The sequence below is a fragment of the Enoplosus armatus genome, chromosome 1 (assembly GCF_043641665.1).
Source record: "Enoplosus armatus isolate fEnoArm2 chromosome 1, fEnoArm2.hap1, whole genome shotgun sequence".
NCBI classification, from domain to species: Eukaryota; Metazoa; Chordata; class Actinopteri; order Centrarchiformes; family Enoplosidae; genus Enoplosus; species Enoplosus armatus.
In genome coordinates this window covers 25,480,643-25,505,468 of record NC_092180.1, presented here as the reverse complement: position 1 = coordinate 25,505,468, position 24,826 = coordinate 25,480,643, and the positions used below count along the sequence as shown (strand labels likewise).

Here is a 24,826-nt window from a genome sequence, read left to right as displayed (position 1 = left end):
TTTTTAATTATCGCATGCATTACCAGCATGCTTTTAAATGAACTAATTCTGGCTGGACACTGTGCGTCATGCTATGCTGTGTCTGCTGACAGCTAGCCCACCACAATCATCATGTCTCACTACCTTGACTTGGCGTTCTACTCAAATGCCTTCACACTCTCAGTCTGCACGCTCATGTGAGCTTTTGCTGCTGTTACTGATTCTATTAGTGAAGGCCTCCTCCCCCACAGCCTCCACCTGCTTAGGCCCTACTACATACATGTACCCCGGAGAGTCGTATTTGCAATGTTCCCAGCTTGTTATTTATCATGTTGCTATGTATTCCATGCATTACTGCTGCAGGGGGCGTCCCCAAGAGTAGAATTACACCACCAAGTCAATCTGTATTTCTGTCTCGATTTGCCATTAACACGAGTGTTCCTGGCAGAATTATAATGGTGGTACGAGAGATAGTTATGTAATTGAAATGCCACAGGTTCAGTTACTAAATCAGCTCATATGTGTCTTGTCCGACCATTCGCAGGAGGGCCATCTAACTCCTATATCCTCTCACATAGTCCGTTGCTTTTGGTAAGATCATCAACTAAACACACCTAGACGGACATTCTATTTTTAAAGTTTGCTTTTGGAAGTTGCACCTAATTTCTATAAATGGCCAAGAGAAAAGACTGAATATCAACAAAATGGTGTGAAAAAAAAAGATAGTTCTGTGGCTCTGAAACAGAAAATTAGTCTCAGAATCTCATCTAGGATTCATAGCAAAACTCCTCACTATGACACAGTAAAGGGATAATTATTACATACTGGTTCAAAACTCGTCTACCTTCAACAAATGTTGTAAAATGCCTTCTACAACAAGAACGGGCCAATTACACTGAAAGCTATTGAGAAAGAGTAATTTCTTTTTCTGAACAATATGTGCAACTCAAACTGAAGAGTTTGGTTCCAAAATGGGATATCCACCCTTTGAGGCGCCGTGACCTCTACTCCTGCAAAATAACTCGTAGCACAAACCAAAACGGACATCGGTTGTAACGATAAATTTACCAATATGATGTATTTGCAAAACTACATCTTCCATTCATTTCCATTGCTTACTGTATCTGGGTTTTGGTTTATGTTAAGACTAAAGAAATGTGTTTTTGGGGTAGAGGGATCGAAATATTTTTTCAAATACTGGGATTATGCCTGTTCCTGGGCCTGTACTCCTATATCTTGTTGCTGCTGCTGATTTGTTGGTTTTCCTTTGCTTCTTGTGTGATGTGCCTACATGGAACCCTGTAGTCAATGCATCTATTTTCAATAATTTGTTATGTTAAACTTAAGAATTGAGTGATCAGTCTGTAGTAGGGTGGCCTTGTAGTTATGACTGTATGTTCTGTGTGTCTGGAAAAGGGCTCCAACCATGAGCTAATATATGCATCATCTAATGATGAACAACCATGCTAACTGTCCTCCTTTGTATCTGACATCTGGACCTGAGAAGTACTTCCTTCTAAAGGAAAATAAACTGTCTAATAAAGCTAATGAATAACCAAAAATTTCAGATTTCTGCTTCTTAAACAGTCTGGTCTCGTGATGAATCTAATATGACTGCAATTTGAACAGAACTGTTGATGAAGTTGAACTAAAGAAGTTCTGGTGGATTAGTGGTGTGATGCGTTAACTGCAACGTCCCTTGTTCAAATTCAGCAGGGAGCATTTGTTGCATGTCATTCCTACTTTCTTTCCACATGTTTGCTGTCAATCTCAAGGAAAGAAATGCCCAAAACAACGGAAAGAAAAAGTCAACTAATGATTTTGTCTGACAAAAATGGACCAGATGATCTGTATTTTAGTTTAAAAAAAAGTAGTGCAATGTGGATATAGAGCATTTTGGGAAACATCTCTTCATTTTTTTCATTATGTATGATGTTTTGGGTGATAAGAAGGTAAGACCCTCACTGAGAACATCCTTCTAAACTGATACGACCCCAAAGGAACATCGCACATCAGATCAGGTGCACTTTATCGGCCTCAGCTCCCAGTCTGCAGTCTCAGTACAGACCACCACTATAAAACTGACTCCATGTTGTCACACATCTCGTGGTCCTCCAGGTTGTATATGAATTTTGTCCTGTTGGCTGGGTTCTGGGTGATCTCCTTGCCCAAATTGTCCAGAGTCACATTGGAGGCGAAGAGTTCGGTGGGCGTGAGGTAACCCTCGCTGTTCTTGATGTATTTCCTGTAGTTCTTCCTCAAACACTGCCACGTGGTGGTGTACAGGATGAAGGCCGATGACTTGAGGACTATGGCGATGCTGACGTACAGGTGCCTGTAGGCCACGTTGTCGTACAGCATGCAGGCTCCCTTCTCACCGCAGACAGTGCTCCAGAACAGACAGGTGGAGTCGATGCCCATGCCGAAGATCAGAGGAGGAGGGATGAAGCCTGGAGCAGGAGGGGATGGTGGACAGACAGCAGGTCAAAAGGTCAAAAAGCACACCAGTTTGAGTTCAGATTTCCTGAATATAAATATATATATTTATATATTTCCACACAGGGAGACAGATGAAGTTCATTTCACCCAAGAGAAAAATTGCTCTGACATTTACATCACAGAGCAGAACTACAGGGCAACAGCGGACATGTGATGAACACGACAGATATGACAAACACAGCAGACTTATTACAGAATGTGTACAAATACAAATGAAGAACAAAGAATTGAGTGAATATACACACATGACAGTAAAATATACAAAGTGAATATGTGCAATTTCTTACCTATCAGTCTCAGGAGCAGGAACAGAACTCCAAGGGCATAAGATTTAAGCTCTGGACTTACAGTTCTGAAAACAAAGACAGAATTGGCATAAATGGAGTGAACTGGAGAGCTGCATACTGAGTTTGAAAACAGACAGATTGTAAACAAGCCAACAGTTCAGCCAGAATACCAACCACTTTATTTGGAGGTACAACAGAAAGTGAGCACAACAAAAATATTGGTCATTTTTCCTCACTGCAGCAAACACAGTAATTGGTAATTGGTCTATGAAATGTGATGGATGTGTACATCGGACAGTTTGGCACTTTGCTTGAAACGTGGGTGTTCGTTTGACAAAATAGTTAGACATTTGGGAAATATATTTATTTGCTTTCATATCGAGAGTTAGATTGATATCACTCTCATATCTGTCCAATAAATGAAGCTACAGCCAGCAGCCAGTTAGCTTAGCTTAGCTTAGCGTAAAGACTGGAAACAAAGGGGGGAAGCTAGCCTGGCTCTCTTCAAAGTTAAAAAAATCTGTAGTGTAACTACTTCTTGACAAACAATAGTTTGTAGCACTCTCCAGTCTCCTGGCAACCTCACGGTGACTTGGTGCCCTGCCAACAAACACTCCTGCACATAACTCCCCCGAAAACTTGTTGTTTTTACACTTCAGTTTTTGTTCAGGTTAAGAAAATAAAATATACTGTGTTAATTACTGAGCTTTAGATATGATTTAAGGTGGATTTCTTTGGACAGAGCCAGGTTAGCTATTTCCAGTCTTATGCTAAGCTAAGCTAACCAGCAAGCTGACTGAAGCTTTATATTTACTATAGACACATGAGAGAGGTACAATCTTCACTCTTGGCCAGAAAGCAACTGAGCGTATTTCCCAAAATGTTGAGCTGATTTTTTAAAAACCTGAATAATCCTCTGATTGCTCGTGTTCTTTTTTGCAAGGTTGCCATGTTCCCAGATGACAGCAGTTAAGTTGGTCAGTACAATGTTATTCTAAATGTAATAATATTGCACTTCTTTTGAAATGTGGCCACAAGTATGAAAATAAGACCCAAGTTGTAATTAACACAAAGTATTCTTTAATATATAGACAGATATGCATTGTTTACTATATCTATGTAGTATGATATTCATACTCATCTGCTCATCTGTCAGCTCTGCACCCTACAACGTTCTTTGACGCTGTATACAACATAATGCATAATCATTGTGCCTTTGATCAGCCGTGAATGTCAACAGCTCCCTCTTGTGGGCAGTCCATGTATAGCAGCATGTCTCCTTACCTGATGAGGATGATGACAGAGGGTGTCTGGGCCATAGCTCCGATCATGCTGCACACACAGATAACACATAGGAAGGTGAGGAAGGCCTGCTGACAGCCGGGACTGGGACACTTCCCTGGTAAAGCCACCGCGTCTTCACTGGTGCTGGATATACACGTACAGCTGGTCAGGTTCTGACACAAAGACGAGAAATGAGATCAAAACGCTGTTATCCCACGTTGAATACAGAGATCTAAAGCAGTACTGCTGCACTTTACGTATGTATGTATATGTATGTTTCTTGTCCCTGTCATTTAGTTCTCTCCAGTGTCCAAGGTAGTCAAGACACAGCTTGTTTCAGTCGGTGTTAACATCTCCACTCACTGGTTTGGTGCAGCCAGCAAAGCAGGCTGAGAGGTAGGTGACTCCGTTGGAACCACAGACAGGGCTCACTGACGCTGTGTAGCAGTTACAGTTATTGATGCACGCTGACTCAGGTCGCTGCCAGGACTGCAACGTCCTATGGAGGAGGTCAAAGGTCATGTCAGGAGTGTGTGTATATATATACATATATATATATACATATATGTATATGTTCACATCAAATGGAAACAACCACAGGAACAATTTGACAATCAAAGTTAACGTCTTCTGCAAGCTTGTTTTTCATGTTGACCCTGCACAGACATGAAGTAAATCAGCGCTTAATTGCATGTGGCATTCTAAGGGCTGAATATTCAACCATTGTACACTAACAGCACAATGTAATCAGTGTAAAAGCATTTCCACACAAGAATAAAAACATGCTTTAAAGCAGTGGTTTCACAAGATGAATCTAAGGGGGTCATGAGTTGATTATCAGGGGAGGAAATAAGAGAACGAAATGTTCCTACACAGAATTACATTTATTTCTCCCAGTTTTCTCTAATTTGTGCTTTTCTTTGTGAAATATTATTGAAATTATTTCAATAAAACAGTCTGACCCCAAAAATTCAATTGAACTACTCACAACACATAAACATGCACCTTGTGACGAGGGGTCGCAGGTATACATTGGTTTGTCTTAACCTCCTAAGACCCAAGCTCTATCTTAATTTCTCTTTGCTATTTGGGCTTATTGGGACCTGATAAGTATAAAAACTAAGCATCATCTGTTGACATGATGTGGTTCCGCATACGGGGACAATTTTGAATTTCCATATAAGCAGAATTAAGTATTATGGTATAACCCAAAATGTGATGTCCACGCATGTGGATGCCAGGTCTTAGGAGGTTAAGGGGTCATAAGCAAAAAAGGTTGGGAACCACTGCTTCAAGGTTTCAACCCACAGAGTGCAGTGCAGAAGCAATTTTCTGCCCTGTGTGATTCAGTGTGGAATCATCGAAGCACAATAGACACTGAGAATGCATAGACCTGTTATCTGTCGTCTGAGACATCATATTAAAGATACGCAGTATTGCTGATATTTTAGCGTTAACGCACATTTATGGTGAGAAACTCAATAAATCATCAACCAGACCTCTCAGCTTGACCATGTTTTCTCAAAGTGACAAGAATGATGGGTTTTTTTTACCAACTTGAAGTCTAACTTGAATGCTGCATTAACACACTATTAATGTCAACAGAAATGGTAGAAGTCATAATAGCTGTATCTAAACAAAAAAGTTGTGAGTGAATTTCTTTTTTGACCAAGTGAGAGCAGTTGATATATATATATATACATATATATATATATATATTTTTTTTTATATTAGCATATTATTTTAGCATTTGCATGTTTGAAGTATATGTCACGCATAACTAGAATATGTTTCTTGAAACACTGCATACAAGCTATACTATGACTAGAATGACTAGAGCACTTTGGTTCTTGAAAAGACCCCTCATTCACATCAGTAGGTTTCCCCGCTTACTCGTTGCTGTAGGCGACCGTAACCCCGGCGACAGGTCCCGTGTCACAGCCCAAGAAGAGGAAAGAGACGTAGCAGGCAGTGGACACCAGGTTGACCAGCATGGCCATGCGGACAGCGCCCAGAGCCGACAGGTTCAGCTTCTTCACCAGCAGCCCCCCGAGGAAGATGCCCAGACACGCACAGGGGATGGCCGTCATACCTGCGGAGGAAAGACGAGGATGTCCAATGTTTCCCAAAAATGTTTGCTGGCATTTTAATAGAGGTTTCTGCACTGCACGATATAATCTTAACCTGCCTCTGCTGTCCTGATGGTTTAATGGTGAAACGCTTTGACTGTAACAACAATTTGGAAACATAAAAAGGTTTGCCCTCCACTCAGACAAGATTATGATCTGCCTACCTAGCAGCTGATTGGCTGAGGAGGTGGTGAGGTTGAACTGCTGCTCCAGGTATTTTCCCAGGAAGGCGGCAAAGCCCGCAACCACAGCAATCTCCATGCAGGCTGCCAGCGTGATGCAGCTGAACACCGGATTAGAGAGCAGGTGCCTGGTTACCCGGGGGATTACTGGGTCAATGGAGAAGAAAATTGAGAAAAAGAGGATACGATCAGTGGTAGAAGAGAAAGAGAGAGAGAAAGGAACAGAGAAGAGGGACAGGAAGGACAGAGAACATTTTGAACTGAGATTTTTCATTGATCAAAATGATTTTTTTTTTCTCCTCCCTTCTGTGCTCCTCTTTACCTCTCAGATGCTCACAAACGGAGAGTCCGCTGTTTATATCGAAGCCATGAATGGCCCCGTTGGGTTTAGAGCCCTGGTACTCCAGGGTCAGGGAAGGAGGCAGCATGGCCTGCTCACTCTCCCCCCCACCGTCCATGTCCTGCTCATCCAGCGCCTGGGGGAAGCCAAACATGAAGAGGGCCGACAGGAAGAGTAAGGCACCGCAGAGGAGGAAGCCGCCCCACCACGCCCCGATCCAGCGAGGGTCATCTGGGGTGATGTCCAGCTTACCTGGACAGGAGGTGGGGGAGGTTACCACAATGGATGGATGTTGAATGATGTTGTAAGATAAAATTTCACAGATCAATGTGAAGAAATTGGATTTCAGTACAAGTAAATTCTGCTTGTGGTCTTCATTTTTGCAGTAGGGGCAATACAAATATAACTATTGCATTGAAAACAAACAAAATTCAAAGATGTATCGAAAGAAATGCAAATAAAAACCAACTGCCGACTCACTGGTGTCGATGAAGACAGCATCAACGTAGACTTTGGTACAGACAGAACCTAAGATGAAGCCACAGGCTGGGCCGAACACTAATGTTGAAAATAAAATACCTGCAAGGCGGAGAGAGAGAGAGAGAGAGAGAGAAAAGAGAGCATGGTCAGTTAAAATGGAAGCAGCAACAGCAAAAACTCATATAACTCATATATACTCAGTGCTTCAATGTCATAAAATCCACTGTTATTTTTGATTAGAGTATTTTAATTGCGTTTACTTTAGCTTAGCTTAGCTGATACAGAGATGAGAAAACTTCCAACTGTCCATCAACCAGAAACTAGAGGCCAAGAAATAAACTGAAGAATGAATACAGTAAATGAATTTCACTTAATCTTTCAGCAGAGGGCAGCATTGTATCAAGACTGTAAAGTGTCTATTACTAGGGCCCTTTTCTTAAATATGTGGTAACGTGGAGCTTCCTACCGCAGGGAACACTTGTGTTGTTAAATCCACCGTATGACTGAGAACAAAATGTGTTCTGTTCAAGGAAAGATTAAGTATTGAATTCATGCCAAGGGACTTTAAATTTCATCAGATGTCCCCCCCCCGACAGATTTATTCACTGTCACTGTAATATGCAGCTCATAGGTTGCACAGCGTAATTGATCTAAGTCTAGATTATCCAGCAGGGTCATAAATAATCAAGCAGGAAATGGGTTCTTAATGTAAGAGCAGTGGGGATCCACTGATGCAGAGGCTCTGGGTGATTTTCTCTTGAAAGCAAAGCTGCCCTGCTTTGGCCCAGAGAGGCTGAGAGGTTTCCAGTAAACAACAGCAGACTGTGCAGGACTGTGTGTGTGTGTGTGTGTGTGTGTGTGTGTGTGTGTGTGTGTGTGTGTGTGTTTGTGTGTGGCAATGAAACGCAGCTATCCATGCTGGTGGTAAGTGGAACAATAGGAGTGAGCTCCAGTAGCCTGACTGCTAATAGCAGAGGAAGCTGCTCGCTACCGATAGAAAAGAGAGGGCCAGTCAATTTTTCTGTGAGGGATGTAATGATTAGTGCTGCGGCTATCACCAGCGATAAATCTGGGAGCGGAATGGCGGCTCCATTTTTCATAGTGCTATCAATCCATTTCTAAAGATAATCTCCACAGTAGAAGAAAAATTGTTTCAACCAGCTTTTTGAAAACCTGCTTCAGCACAAAAACACATTTTATCAATAATCATCTTTTATTTCATAAGCCGCATTTGTTGTATCTATTTACATAAAGGTGGACGTAACAGTCTTGTAAAGATTTCACAATGTGGTATCTGGTTTAGTACTAAACCAGATACCACATTGTGGTACCACTGAAGCCACGCCGCTAGTTTCATTTCAGAGTCCCTGATGCCAGCTGGGCTAAATTCAGGTGACAGAGGAGGCCTGGGGTTACACCAGGGCCAACTCAACAGCCAACCAATGAACAACCTCCCACCTCCAACTCTGCCTTCCACTAGGATCAAATCACAGACAAACACAGGACAACACAGCTAATCTATAATGTATGTGATGCAGGGAGGCTGCAAATACACACACACACACACACACATACACACACAAGCAAAAATAGCAGTGAAGCAGCAGAAAATGGTAGATCCCAACCAATCTTACAACAATACAGCAAAGCTCCATATTCTCTAAACTTCACTGTGGGCACACCCAGCTTTACTGTTTCCCGAACACGTTGGAATAGGTTGAGAGCCTGAAGTGGCCTTCAAAGTGAAACAGCTGATGACAATAGCAGCAATGAGCATGATGACGGAGAATTACCGGTAAGCTTTGCTACGCTGCGAGAAAAGACAGAGTGCTCCTAATCCTTAAGCAACAGCTGCTGAACACCCATCAGGAAAGCATTCAGGACCGATGCCAGCCTGTTGTTTGGACTCAACAGTTGGTCGATCTGACGCCATTCCCTTGGAGACGCGAGTGAAGGCTCATGGCAGTAAAGGAGTGTATGTGGTGAGGTGCTGGAGCTTTACAGTCAAACTTTTATTACTGTGTAGTAAAAACGATATACAGATTTCGAATATTGTATTTTCTTGACTCACATATCTGAAAGCAAAGTGAAAGATTGAAAAATACTAATAATATTTTAAATAATGCGAAATTATAATCAATTGTGTAATTTTAGGTTTTCAGTAATAATAAATGGCAGAGACTTTTGCTTAAAATTGTAATTACATTTATGGATTGTGACCTTCAGGAACTGTTTTTGATATTAAACATGCACAAATTGTATGGGAGTATATCTTTATGTGATTATACAATGGTACATTTATGTATTAGGTGTGACCAAAACCCAGTGATTTCCCCCTAAATTGTCTAATCCTGTAAAATTATAGAACATTTTAGCAGATGTAATGACTTTAAAGTGATGAAATGGGTATTGCACTGTCAAAACAAAAGTTGCCGCATTGTAGTTTGCCAAACTTTGAAAAACCACTGCAACAATTTTGGAATTACGACGTGCACACATTTCTAAATACATGAATTATAAAATTCAATGCCTCTGAGGTTAATTTTCAAAGGATTGGTTTAATCCTTTTTGATTGCTCATTAGAGGCAGCATGTAAATCCCTCAGGATTTATTGACTTTGCAATGATTGCAGTTCTGCCTCAGAGTGTATGGACGAAAGCTGCCGATGCTTTCAGTGTCTTCAGTTGAGTTACAGTTGCACAACACACCTCAGGAACATGCAATCAGCAAGATAAGGGGCAGGGAAATGGTCACAACTGTAGAACTTGCCTTTGAGAGGGATCATCCTGTGAAAGCTTATTTATGAAAACAGTCCATGAAGCACCCTTGGGTAGAAAAACAGCAACACCTGTGCAGGACGGTAGGGATAGAACCCCTGAATGTTTCTAAAACAATAGAAACTACAGTGTGCATTTTGGAGAAAATAAACATGATTACAATAAGTTCATCATTAAAGGGAAATTCTGGTCATCTTAAACCTGAGTAATAGTTACCCAAAGTTTTGGAATTGGTCCAGTAGATCGCCTCAACCGGCAGCCTCAAACAGGCTGCAATGTAATCCTTGAGGGCAATTGCTTGTTTTTGCCAGTGACAGGCTCAGATTGCTATTCTGACAACATTATGGAAAGGATCCCTACAGAGATAGACCTTTTTATTAAAGAGTAACATCCTTTTTGTTGTCTTCCTCAGACAGCTTGTTTCAGATAGGGGGTGAACTGAGGGGCTGCATGAAGGGCCAGTATGAGATAAATCAGGACTTTTGTTGAACTGTGAATCATGCAAAGCTACTCTAGTGGAATCACGAAATGAAAATATAGAGCTGGAAATGAGCATAATAGGTCCCCTTTAACAAAAAGGTCTATCTCTGTGGGGATCCTTTCCATAATGTTGTCAGACACTTAAAACAACAATCTGAGCCTGTCAGGGTTAGACACCAAAATGTGTAAAAAATAGGGCCCAGGTTTAAAAATACAGCCTAGCCTTATTCAAGGGCTTGTTTCTAATTATCCTTTAAAAACTACCTCCATCAGTTAAAACAAAGTGCTCTCAGTCAGTTTAAAAATTCCCAAAAAACGGTAATCTTAGTTTGGAACCATATTCTTAATTTGTGATTTGAGATGTTTGCAATGCTGTACTCTGAGACCAGGAGGCTGTTGCATATTAAATCGATTTTGAGAAGTTTTATAAACCAGTTTTTTATTTTTTGTCCAGAGCGGTTTTTAGCTGAAATGCTCATAGCCATTATACCACAAGAAAGACGGGCAGAGAAAACTGTTGGTTGATATGGGGGCATTAAATCTGACACCCATCTCAAACACATTGTGGGCTGTTTTAGCATTACATGCTCTGCCCTGGAGATGCTTTGCATCATAAATTATTTCCAGAGACAACCTAATGGATTTCCATTGTTTCTATGCAAAAAAACAGACTATTGTGTCCTACCTGACACTATTTTATACCTGCTGCGTTTGAGCGACACACGCTGGACAACAAACTGATGGAAGATGAGTTTATTTTATTCCTTATTCCTTTCACACTTGTAGCTTCGTGCCACATGAACCGAGATGACTGAAACCAACTGGAAGAGAAATATATCATTTATTAAAGTACAGACACTCTGGGAAATCTTAAAGCTTTAGAGATGACTAAGATCTCCATGCAAAACTCCGCCAGCTTGTCTGACCCAGTCATTTGGAAATGGCAGGTAGAGACACTCCACTTAAGCTGAGAGCTTGTAGAGGATTTGACAGGTCCTCCTTACTGTGAGCTTGTGTAGCTCTAGGTGTGTTTAATACTACATATATAACATATATATAAGGTCTGTAACATTTTCTTAAAATACTAGTATTACTAATAAACATGAAATGTACTGAATACTTTCAATATCAAAATTACAATTATAAATGATTTACACCACAAACACACGTACAAATGTCAAGCCAACAGCTTGCTAGATATCTAACCGTGTTGACTCATTGAACGGTTATTTACAGAGAATATGAGGAGTGAATAATGCCAGGGAGAGCGTTTTACACTCATCTATGGTTTACAATGGTGAGTCAGTTTTGTGGTGTAAGTCCACTGTGACAGATGACACTATACACACAAATATTCGTATTCTATTTGTTTATTATTTGATCAGTTACATTTTCTACACATTTTCTGTCCCAGCATGAAGGTCTAAATTCTGTGATACTGTTTCAAAGCCTTCTTCTCGCTGGCTGAAATACATTCTCGTCAATTCTTCATTTACTTATATTTTAATTTGCTCAATTTTCCTCCTGGGGATCGATACAGTTTCATCTTATCTTGCCTAATTTGTTCATTGGCTAAAACATAGTTACATTTAAGTATACTGAGTCTAAAAATGTGCCTATAAAATACAACCGTCTGTATAACGTACAGTAAACTCCCATTCAGGGGGCTAAAACCCTCACATTCCTAGAAAAAACACTGAGTACACGACCTCAGTGTCCTCACTTGGCAGCTACAGTCTTGACAAAAAATGATTTTACTGAAGACTCAGCACGTATTTAAAACCAGGAATGTGATAGAGGGTAGCTCAGTTTACCCACTTTCACTACAACAAGCTACCAAACTGATCTGTATAGAGTTCTTTTGGAATAACAATATCAGCCAACGGTAGTCACCTGGTCGTTCCCATTGTTGTCCATTGTCCATTGTAACCGCCTGTGTTCTGTAATGAATGCAGCAGAGGCAAGGTCACGCCGTATGAGGCAGGGCTCCTCTACCTGGTCACACTGCCAGCGCATGAATAATTTCTCACTCAGACTCACATTATGGCACGGTTCAATCACTGGCACTTTGTATCTTGGCAAAGGTGCTCCTGAAAGGTGCACATATAAAACAACCCGGGCCAGTCTGAACAGACAGTGTGTGCTGAGTCAGCGTCCACTCCTTCCTCTGCTGTCCCACAGTGGAAGAGTAATAACTCCACTGGAGTAAAAACATTTTGCTGCAGTGGACTCTCAACTTGCAGCCTCACAGCGCTTCATTACACGCATTACAGCGATGAATTGAGGCTAAGATATGAGGCAGGGAGAGACGCTGACCCCTCAGGCTCCGACTGCTCTTTTACTCTGCTGCACTGTTCTGTACTATAGATTACTGTACTTTCCTGTAATAATAATATACTGTATTGTTGCTGCCATTTAGCACTCTGCTACAGACCTTAAACATTCCTGTTGTTGTCCAGTCTGAACACAAAGTACAGCTGAGGCTGATGGGAATGTCATTTTGGAAGTATTGGTCTTAAAACAAAGCATTGCACAAAATAAACCTGTCCAAACCGGCGCTAGAGGAAGAGTTCACCAAAGTTGTTACAATTCATCCCTAGGGTTAACATGAATGTGTGTGTGTGCCAAATGTCATGGCAGTCTAATAGTTGGTGCAACGTTTGACTCAACATCACAAATGTGAACCTCTTGGTGGTGCTAGACGAAAAGTGAGGCCCACCATAATCATTAGGATTCATCCTCTGGGCCCCATGAATATCTTAATGTCATCGCAAACCACACGTTGATGGAGGGACCAAAGTTGTGGACTGACCAACACGCCTACATTGCCATCCCTGGAGGCATGCCACAGACAAATGCGAATGCATGGAAACTGGAGGCACTACTGAGTCTATACAGTGTAATGCTGCTGTGGTGCTCACACAGACTGTACACTGTATAGCAAAGCAAGATTTAAATCTTCCATTAGCGAGATACAAACATTTACACAGCACCACATACCCATTAGGATGTAAAGCAGAAACTATTTGGGGCTACATTATGGTGAAAAAGGCACAGAGCATGACTACTCTAATTGAATAGCTGTTTTTCCATTGGAGGTTCTGTGAGCGATACAATAGATAGGGGGGTTAGTTGCCTTCACCCCGGGGTATCAGTCAAGCAGTAGACAGCAATCAATAATCCAATTACAATGCGGCTCGGACATTATACTGTAGTCAACAGAGCTCAGGAGCAGGGTAGTCTTTCTGTGGGAGGCCATCTTCTCATCCGATCAGGAATGTATCACTGCTGATCATGTAAGCTACGCGACAAGGCTTAAAATATTAAATTGATGTGGATATACTGTAACTTTAATGGGGATGAATATATACCGTATGCACACACACATATTCAACATCATGTGCATGGCACCGTTGGTCGGTCGGTCGGTCGGTGGGTCAACCACTTTCGTCCTCATTGAAATACCTCAACAACTATTGGTTGGATTGCCATGAAATTTGGTACACATATCCATAGTACCCAGAAGATGAATCCTAATAACTTTGGTGATCCCATTACTCTCATATAGTGTCATCATTTGGTCAAATTTTAATTTGTCCAATGCTTTAGTCTATGACCGAACCTGCAACATCAGCTTTAGTTTGTGTTAAGTGCTAACTAGCAAATGCAAAAAGCATGAAGATGGTGAACACTGTAAACATTATACCTGCTAAACATCAGCAAGGTGATATTATCTTTGTGCTCGTGTTAACATGCTGACTTTAGCTTTTTTGTTCAAAGGCTGCTGTGCTGCTAGCATGTCTGCAGAGTCTGGACACTTTTCATCCCTCAGATCCTGCTCTTTATTGCAGCAGTGTATCACTGCTGCATTACTCCAATTTTTGTTTGTTTATTGTCTATTTTTTTTCCATCTGCCAGAAGGCACAATGATCTGATGGCCAGCTAACTGAAAAAAATAGTGTCTGTTTCTTTTTCACTAGCCTGCTGCTGACAGAACAGAAACAGGACAGGTGCATGCTGGGGGACTTGTGCCATGACAACTGGAAAGTGTTTCCTGGTTTCGCTCTTGAGTATTCCCAGTGTCCTGAATCTCTCATTCAGGCAGTATTGATCCATGTGGGGTGAAGATGTGGCCACAACAGAGCAGCCTCTCTTTCTATCATCTGGTTTCTTAGCGAGTCTGTGGAGAGCTGCTGCTTTAATATTTAATCATTTGGTTAGATATTTGCTAAACATTTCTTAACTGCTTCTCTGTCACGTTTCCTTGAGACTGGGAAGAGGAAGCAGAAGAAATACTAACCAGCACATAACACATGTTTGCTGTATAAAGACCGGGCTCCATGCAATTACCGAGCCACAACAGACGACCCAGCAGTCACACTGTAGGAGGTAACCATGGCAATCAATATGCCTGGATTGTCAAAAAAAATGGAGAACAGAGAGGGGGTGGTGGAGAGAAAAGAATAATAGACTATATGTAAGTGTCAAAGGAAGAGGCTTGGGGGATGTTATGAAAGAAACAGTTCCTTATGGGCTGGCAAAGGCTGCTGTGCACTGAGCCAAGCCATAGCACAGCGGCCATGATACCAAATCAGAGTCAAGGTTTCAGTCCAAAATGCAATGTATGCAAAATTTATGACAGGTGAAGAGCGAGAAAAGAGCAGCAAATGATGGTACTTTTTTAAGGATTGCAGTTAAGAGACGTCCTTGGTTGACTGTCTGGCCTGTCAGATCCAGTTCATCACAGGGCTAACATAAGCAGACAAACACAATCAGATTCTTGCTTACAGGCAGTTCTGACTCTTAAGAAGTCCAACTGAAATCACAGTTAGTCATTCCTTTTTGCTGTCAAAACTCATGCCAGAATACTTCTAAATAGTTCATATTTTGGCAATGTTGGTCAGTCATGATTTGATGGGATTGCCATGAGATTTTGTGCAGACATTCATGGTCCCCAGATGAATACTCCCGAGTTTGGTGATTCTCTAGCACCACCATGAGGTTGACATCTGTGGTTTTGCGTGAAATGTCTTGACAACTGTTAGATGGGTTGCCATTCAATTTTTTTCAGACATTCATATTCCCCTCAGGACAAATTTGAATAACTTACTTTTCATCTGGCACCACTATGAGGTCAAAATTCCAGTTAGTGCAGTATTTGGTTTATGACTAACTACCTGCAAAGCTAATCACATTCCCGTCAACCTCAGCTGGACATTGTGTGTAGCACTATTTAGCAAATGTTAGCATGCTAACAAGATGATGAACATGGTAAGCTAAGCAGTATACTTGCTAAACACCAGCAGGTTAGCATAATCGTTGTGAGCATGTTAGCATGGCTGTAGACTCTTTGTCTTGCTATAATTTAAATTGAATTTCAATATATGAGATTTTTTTGTGCCATTTACCAAACAGATAAACAGATGCTGTAGCAAAAAAACTAGAGACCACCTTGCAACATCATCACACCAGCTGCAACCCCCCCGTCAAGTTCTGACCAATGAGTACTCAGTAGTCATTACTACATTTTTACCAGAGATTCAAACCCAGGACTTTCCTGAAGAGGCCACAATGATAACCACTGAACCAGCACTGATGGATGTGATGTATTCTAAAATTGTTTGTTACTTTAGCTCTTTTACATAAGGAATAAATACATTTTAGAGATGTTAAATGTGTAGTTGTGCTGATGGTTTATGACATTATGACGAGGCAACGTAGGATTAGCGAATCACATTCAGTGACGTGCAGTGAACTCCTTTAAATGTTCTAAAAATGAATATCAAGTGTAATGTCTAACATCAGGCATCTGGTATGAGTTGGCCTCTAGCCAAGCGGGGGTAGGGTGGGTTGTTGGGTGCTGTGGCAGCCTTGTTTGCCCTCCTTCCTCTCCCCCATCCTCTGTCCATCCCTCCCTCCCTCCCCCATCTCCTCTACTGAGTGCTGCTGGCAGAGACTGTACAGATCAAAGCATGCACAAAACAAACCGCAGGCCTTCTCACCCGGCAAGAGGTCTGCATTGAAACGCAAGCAGGGACAACGCAACTAGCCAGGGACTAGCAGAGAAGCCTGTGAGGAGGAGCAACTAGCCACATGGTAGCCGACAATACTGTATTTTTATTTTCTTTTAGTGCCTTTTTTTTCCTCCCATATGCGCAAACTAACAAATCCACAAGAAGAAGAGCTGCAGGAGAGTACAAGAACTCTTACAGAATAACATAAACAACAGTTGTGCTTTGACTTATCGCTGCATCAGCTCTTTAAGATTTATTGTGATGATGATTTTACCAGTATACATTACCATACAATAATTGAACGTCATATCTAACTGTAAAATTTGCAATTGAGTGTCAAACCGCAATAAGCAGAGACGCACTGATATGGAATTTCAGGGTGGATAACAATGACTGATAATTACTGATTCAATACAAATAAGATTATTCTTGCGTTTAATTATTCTAACGTTTTAGATTGACTAGCGTATTTTCCCAAATAAATTGTAGCCAACCCACCACAGTTGCTTGTTACTCGCAAGTTTTGGCAGTCTTAATTATTTGCTGAAATTCTATTATTGAAAAAATAGCACAAATTAAATGTTTGCATTGACATTCCTTATTTTAATAATTATAATAATTATAGATTCTGGCCTTTTTTCTTCCCTCCTTTGTCTCATTCTCTCCATCTCCCCAGATGGAGCTCTGCTACTAGCGGGTCGCTGAGCGGTGAGAAGAACAGGAATGGCACATACTGTAGCCTCAGTGCCTGTCTCTGTACTGTTGCCTTGGCAACTTTGGCAGACAAGCTGTAATGTGTGTTATGTCGACCTCTTGGTTCCTGCTGTAAGTATAACTGCAGTCCTCTGCTGCTGGCCACTGAGCATTTGCTGCAGTTGGGAATAAAGTGCTTTGCTCAAGGGTACTTATGTGAGAGAGGGCAGACCCGCAATTTCCCTGCCAACGACAATACAGGAAGTATAGGATTAATTAATTAATTATTAGTCAACAATCTTCTGTTCACCAGACTGCTTCTCTAACCTTCAGTACTTGATTTTGTTGTTACACCTAACAGTGGCCCAAAAGTCCACACATTTCCACAAATGAGGAAAAGGAATGTAGCATTAAGATTCCCATTTATTGTGGCGTAATACCAATGGCATAAATTAGCCACTAAATACTTAGCAACATGGTAGTGTATGACACCATTCAGCAAAGGCAAGCATAAAATGGCACAAGTATTGATGGACTCATGCAACCCCCTCCATATAACTAACGTGTTTAATAGCCAGCGATATTTCCATCTGCTGGCCAAAGTCATTATCTGGGTAGGACAAAGCTAAGTCAATACTGTGCAGTGCAGTATCACAGAAACATGTAGCTAGACAGTAATAGTAGAGCATCTTACTTTTTTTTCAAATCAAAAATGAAGTGTATTTCTTTTTTTCGGTCTAAATAAGAACAGCAAAAATGTTAATACACACTTTGTAATGCGAGATGTTCGTGTGCATTGCAGTGATACCAAAACACATTCAAGTATATTTATTCTAGCTATGAAAAATATTCTTGTTTTGATCCGGACAGAAAACTATGAGCAAACTCCAGCCAGTGTCAGCAAAGCTCAGTCTGTGAGTTAGATGTACTAAATATGATAATGGCAAAAGAACACACACGAACACTGACACTGCATGACACACAGTAGGTCTGGATGTGGGCTAAAAGAGAGGAGAGGACAGGCTAAACAGAAAGTGTAGATTACTATCATTAGGTTGCAGTGAACCAACGCTATTGACCACAATGGCCACTTCTTCACCCTGATGAGACCAGGCAGAGGAATTTGTCATATTAATCATCTTACGTATCTTATGTGTATGCATGTATCTTACATTCGTGAAAAACAAGAGTTGATGGCATGAGCAGTGGTAGGCACTGCCGTTGAAAATGTTTAAAACTAAAATAAAGCAAACAACACAAATTTAAACCCCAATCACAGAAAATCCACGGACAAAGACGACCAACACTAACCATTTCAGCACATTGGACATAGGAACTGAAGTTGTTGTATGCAGTATGATGTGCTGAGCAGTCTACTCACAGGTCATGGTGTCTCTTTCCATTTATTGTGATTTAATTGTGACCACATTTGTTTCTATACATTGCACTGCACATTAACTTAAGTCAAAAACACGTCATAGCTCCCAACCACTGCTTTTACCTACCGGGCTGCGTGTGCACCTGTCATTAACCATGAGTCTAACTAATCAAGACTAAATATGATTCAGTGAAGATCACATCAGCAATCAGATTTTTGTATATTATAATATGGTAATCTTAAAATTCTAAAATGAGCCTCTGTGCTCACATAGGAGAGTTGATCATTTAGTGCACATGTGAATGATTAATGTCACAGTCATGTTTCAATTATGCCAACATAATCATCCCATTTACTCACACTGATAGATATTGTGATTGTGCAGATTTTATTATGCAATTAGCCTTTGTTTTTTTATTACTTCCAGCTATCTGGAATGCAAGTTGGCCACAATGCAAGAGCATGAAGAATCAAGCTGTTGCTAGTTGTTGCTTAGTTCGGGGATCAAGGATCTTTTCTGTTTTTTTATGCTTTTTTAGTGCTACAGCTGGACTAGGGTTCTAAATCATTGATTATTAGCGGTACAGTTGAGCTTAGCCAGAGCCACTGTTGTGGTTGTCACAGTCAATGTTATTTTTCTGCATCATTTTTTACACTCTTCTGGTGTGGAAGGACAGACACATCTGATGTCATTGAATGCACTGCCATTTGTCAGTGCTTATGACGTTGCGAAATGAAGGCACTGTTCGGCCCTCAGTTTAGTCTCTGATTCTGAATTTGTTTAAATTTGCAACATATTTATCACATTGTTTCTGTGGCTTTCGTGGAGTTTTACTAAGGAAGGAAGACTGTTTATCAGCTGAGCTGACAACGGTGCTTTCAGTCAGCAGGGATGGGAGCTACAGAGCAAAAAGCTTTTGATCCGGTCATTGGCGCTGGTGATTCAGTATGCTCTGTTTAGGTTGAGGATTCAGTGTTAAAAATGTACTGAACACCTCTAAACACAGACTTGACAATCAGCTTATATGTTTTAGTTGTACAATATCTCAGTGCTACTCACCTATATACAGCGAGGAGTCCTTCCTGTGAACATGGTCATCGATGTAGGACACTCCCAGAGGCTGGACAGGTGTGGCTCCGATGCCCAGCAGAACCTGGGCTCCAATCAGCAGAAGGTACATCATGTTGGTGTTGGCCCTGTTGCCACATTTAAACCCAGAGTCTCGGTTCTCTGACCTGGAGTTGTTGGAGCAGACGTCCCTGCCGTCCTCGGCGTGCCACGAGTCCCCGGCCTCATACTCATACTGATGAGTCAGGAACTCTGGCAGGGCTGACAGCAAAGCCCCCAACGCCATGACAATCCCGCCACAGCCAATCAGGCGGGGTCTGTGGGCCTTGGCGCCAAAGTAGCTGACGAACAAGATGAGGGCCAGGTTGCCGATTTCAAAGCTGCTGGCAATGACGCCCACATCGGCACTCTGGAGGTTGAAGCGTCTCTCCAGAGTGGTCAGAACACTTACCTGAAAGAGAGCGAGAGAGAGAGAGGCAGAGCGAGCACGTGTTATACAGTGTTTTTGCAACTAGTAGCCATTTAAGACCGCCAGTGACATCAAAGACAAACCACAAACTTATAAATGCAGGTTTGTACACTTGATTTTATATTCAGCAATCAATAGTGTATCGTTTCTACACTATTAATTGCTGTACCAACATTTATATATTTTGTGTTCCATTTAAATGTGTCAAATAATCACACAGGCCATTGAGCTTCAGGTGTTATTCTGTAAAAGCAGGTAAGAAACAGCCATCTGCCACCCAAACCAACAACAGCAGCCTGTTGATGAGGATGGGCTGCTTCCAACATCTTCATCCCCACACTCCTCCTCCACCACCCGCAAAAAAAACAACCCTGAGGCTAGCCTGATGCCAACCTGGGAAAAGGGATATGTGCATGTGTGTGGCTTTAGGCAAGAAACCTCACGCAGCTGCTCTAATTGTGAAACTGACACAAACACATTGTACCAGCTGTGTTCTGGATGTGTGCAAGTGATAAACTGGCTCCTCGCATCAAATGTGTGCCGGATCGTCTACAGGACTGACGACGAAAGGTTGGTCAGGAGTTATTTTAAACTTTTATTAATCATTCATTCATTCACAGCAAAAATATAGTATAAGCCCCCAGACAGCAGATAAAAAGGAGACTCTAACCAGGACTATGCAAGTAAAGTCAGACAGATCATGTATAACATCCATTGATCTTTTTCCTACATTGCTTATCCTGTTTACCCTGTCACACCAAACTCCATTGCAAAATAAGACAATTAATAATTTCTTGTTGTGTTGTTTATCACAAAGTAGGGCTGCAACTAGCGACCATTTTCACTATCATTTTCATTGTTTGTCCTACAAAATGTCACAATTGCTGAACCAACCTACAGTCCATGATGACGGAGGGATGAACAATCTGTAATTCAGTTCTAAAATAGGAAGATGGCTGTCACTCGTCTATAATTTCAACTGCTGAACACTAACCTAGTTCTGTCAACATACAGTACACATGGTGGGACTGGCAGCCTGACAATTAGTTAAAGTCATTTTACATTTACTGAACATTCAGCTCACACTTGTGTCCACTGTTCACTGAGAATTATTACAGACAGTTGTAATTCATAGTTCCCTGACATTACAAGCTGGGAGGACGCAGTTCAGGGGTCACAGAATTTAAACGACAGGGTTAAGATTTACCGTTGCGGTCCTACAAGATTTATGTGTGGCCTCACACTGGATGCTGATGGAGAACGGCCGTTTTACACCTTTTATATTTAGACATTTTAGTACAACCCACTCGGATGGTTACAGACAGTACAAATTGTTTTAGAGCTTTAGATAACAGAAAAGAGAAATCCTGAAAGTTGTTATGCAGGTGCTGCTGTGCTGACAGTGATTCTTTATAGCACTGTCCTCTTCAAAGGTTTTACTGTGATTTATTTGTTTAAAACAAATAATGTGCTACTGAAAAGAAAATGAGAAAATAAAGGCACACTGTGAACCAAGAAAGTGGCTGAATTAAAAAGAGACAGAGAACAAAAGATGATGACAAACAATATTTTATACAGGAGAGGATAGGCAGTGCCTCCACAGTGCTTTTGTCTGCAGCGGGATTTGCTAAAGGTGCACTTTTGGTTTGGGAAGCTGCTTTAAAGGAGTAAGTTCCACTGCAGTCTTCAAGGTAAACTCTAATGCACTTTAAATTTGTGACTGGTGCAAAACACATTAAAAGCAACTCGGCTGTGTTTCTGCCAAGCTGCAGTCTTCCTCAAACACCAAAACATAAAAGAGGATCTTCTTTTAGGCAAGTTCTAGCATCTTTTTCCGAACAAGGCCTCCTTCCCCACATCTCTATGTGATGGTGTACAGCATGACCTGGATCCTGGACATCAGCTCATGTTGTCACAGAGTTTATTTCCACACAATTTAGGATTTTAGTTTTGCTTCTTATATGAAACAACGAGAAAACACTGCAATATAAAGGCCAGGTCTAATGAGTCAAGCACTGACCTTTGACCTTGCCTCTTTTTAAAATGGACTGTGTTGATATGACTTTGAATGAAGATGGGTACTTTGACAACGAAGTCTCCCTCATGAGAAATAAAATAGAGCCCCAACCTACACGTGCAATTATTTATAGTATCAAGACTGTGCTGACACCTATCAGGGGAGTTGGCTTTAATCAGGCAAATAATAATCCTGATTAAAGTGGCATCGTTTGTATTTATGCAGATTTACAGGAAGCGGTTGGGCCAACTCTGACTAATGTAGGGAGACATCACCACCGCACGAACACATTAACAACTGCTGTGGTTGGCTTCGGCCACACCATAAACAGCTACCATTACTCCCAGTGCACTTCCAAACTGATTCATCACACATCTCCATTTTCTGAATATGTCTGGTGTTAGGGATGCTACTTTCATTTCACCTCTGCAGCAGTGATTGTGCATGAAATCTTTTTTTTTTTTTTTGGCTCCTTAACTCATTTTACCCATCTGTCCATCTGTGTCTCTCTTCTATTAACATCAGTCTAATGAGATGCATACTGAGGTGCAATGCATAAAATAGCACCTCATATGGACCGAGCTGTCACTGGAATTTCACTGTAAATGAGTAAAAAACTGAAAGGACGCTTTTCTGACAATATTGTCGCCTCTGTTGTGGTGATCACGTCATCTCCTAGGCCCATATCCTCCAGTGTCAAAAGGCCCCCTGCATCACAGAGGCGGGCGGGTGCAGGGAGTAGCGGAGCCCGGCAGGTTGGATGGAGCTCCCGGCCGGTGTTTCGTAACCCTGCACCTCCAGCAGACCGTCCGTATACGCATATAAAATTCTCCAACAACAACGTGGAGCCTCACGGCCGCCGTGACGCGCTTTGTGTCATGCAGATGGTGCATAGGCCTGATGGATAATACGCAGCAAGTCATCAATCAGTGAAAGCACCCCGTCCCATGGTCGCTGAGGGATGTGATCAGTCTAATGTGATCAGAATAATATGATTATTAACCGCATCAGCTGGAGCGCCGCATCGTTACTCACTGTCTGCCTGTGCCGGGTTTGAAGGTTAACCCGATGTTACCTGAGATATACTGAGATGCGACGTTCCTTCAGACCAACACTGTGCCTGTGGTGTCTGTTCTGTCACACAAAAAAACACACAAAAAAAAAAACCACACACACACACACACACTCACCAGATAGGCGCCCACGGTGCCCTGTGCCAACATGAGCGCACATTCCGACACCAGGAAAATCTTAATGTTGGAGAAGCACGAGGTCTTCTTCTGGTTGTCATCCTGCTCCGGGTCGTCGGTGCTGCTCCGCTCGGTGCAGATCTGGTTTTTAACCTGCATCCTTCGGCTCAGGCTCCGGTCGGGTTGGACGGCATGAAACTGAACGGGTCCGGTCCGGCGGAGAGCATCTGGTTGTACTGATGCACTGCAGAGGACGAAGCGCGGATCTCTGGTCAATAAAGCCCGTCTAGGCTGGAATATACAGCGAGAAATACTGCTGTCCACTCAGCATTACGCACAGACCGTCAGCGACCTCTCTTCACCGCCTGTCCAGCCAGTGCGTATCGGCTACATCATATTTAAATACGTAGGCTACGCATGTGTATGTATGACGGCTTCTAATACCCGACGTAGAACTACAAGACGCTGTCTCCCCACATCCGGGATGTTACATCTCCACCCAGGACCGGTACCGACTGGATTTGGTTTCTCAGCTCGGTTCCGAACTGCAGCTCTGCGTCCTTCAAGCGGTGTTATGATGCTCCGCCTCCTCCTCCTCCTCCTCCTCCTCCTCCTGCCCCTCCTCCTCCCATCTATAGACCAAAGCGCGGCGAGGGAGGTGGAATCTCTCTCTCTGTCTCTCTCTCTGGCCCCCCCGTCCACGTGTTTCCCCACATCATCACTTTACCTGTGCGGCTCGATCATTGCCACAGAAAAATGCAACATTTCATCAGAGCACTCACTGAAGGATCCCCATAACACACACACACACACACACACACACACACACTGACAAATCAACTGGATATAAAATGACACAGCACATCTTTAGGTATTAGTTATGATCTTATGTTACTTTGCAGATTAATACTGAAACAATAAACCGACATCAGACACCACCTCTGTAGGACTTGTCCATTAGACCAGAACAGCTTATAGCTTTCACAATGTGCTTCGGGGCCTCAGGCCAACAAATTCATACTATTTTGTGTTTTGACACTTGTTTCCTTACAATAATCCAGCCGCCTAGTGCACAACTCTGCTGTTTTCTATTTTATCATCGCCATAATGTAATTCACCAGAAGATATCCCAGTTAGAAGAAGGTCACCGCTGTCCTCTCTGATTCTTCACCAGTGTCTGGTGAGGTGCAGCCAGACATGAAACACCACGGCTTCTCTAACGGAGTTGCCATGGTGCTGCAAGAGTAGTAGACTCGGGTTGCGTCGGGCAGCTTCATGGTGAGAATGTAGAGATATCGATGGGGACGCTCAGTCACCAAGGTCATGATATCTAGGAGTAAGAAGTCAGAGGCGACCGGATCCGCTGTTCAGTCCGTTGGCTGAAACGCTTCGGCAACAGTTCTGTCACATGAAAGCAGCAGAGCGTTTTCAGCATGACCAAGAAGATCAGACAGAGAGAGAGAGGAGTCAGGCAGGTGGGATGGGAAGAGGAGAGGAACGGATTGTGTCCGCTCCATTGTGTTACCACTGTATTTCCCTTTTGTTAAGACTATAAGTGC

The 24,826-nt window shown here is 42.1% G+C and overlaps 1 protein-coding gene across 1 annotated transcript; it reads right to left on the bottom strand.

Moving 5' to 3' along the window:
- Positions 1-2,052: 2,052 nt before the first annotated feature.
- On the bottom strand, positions 2,053-23,426 carry LOC139287743 (solute carrier organic anion transporter family member 3A1-like). Its single transcript, XM_070908915.1, has 10 exons — positions 23,268-23,426; positions 19,583-20,042; positions 7,181-7,279; positions 6,683-6,952; positions 6,343-6,507; positions 5,943-6,141; positions 4,413-4,548; positions 4,050-4,222; positions 2,766-2,830; positions 2,053-2,429 (listed from the first exon to the last, which is right to left on the bottom strand). The coding sequence occupies exons 1-10, from the start codon at positions 23,424-23,426 to the stop codon at positions 2,053-2,055; spliced, it is 2,103 nt and encodes a 700-aa protein (XP_070765016.1).
- Positions 23,427-24,826: the final 1,400 nt, after the last annotated feature.

Coding starts and splice junctions, on each gene's coding strand:
- LOC139287743 (XM_070908915.1), bottom strand. CDS start 23,426: ATGCAGGTTAAAAACCAGATCTGCACCGAGCGGAGCAGCACCGACGAC. Junction 2,831..4,049: donor TCTGTCATCATCCTCATCAG/GTAAGGAGACAT, acceptor CTTTGTTTTCAG/AACTGTAAGTCCAGAGCTTA. Junction 2,430..2,765: donor CCTGCTCCTGAGACTGATAG/GTAAGAAATTGC, acceptor CTCCTGCTCCAG/GCTTCATCCCTCCTCCTCTG.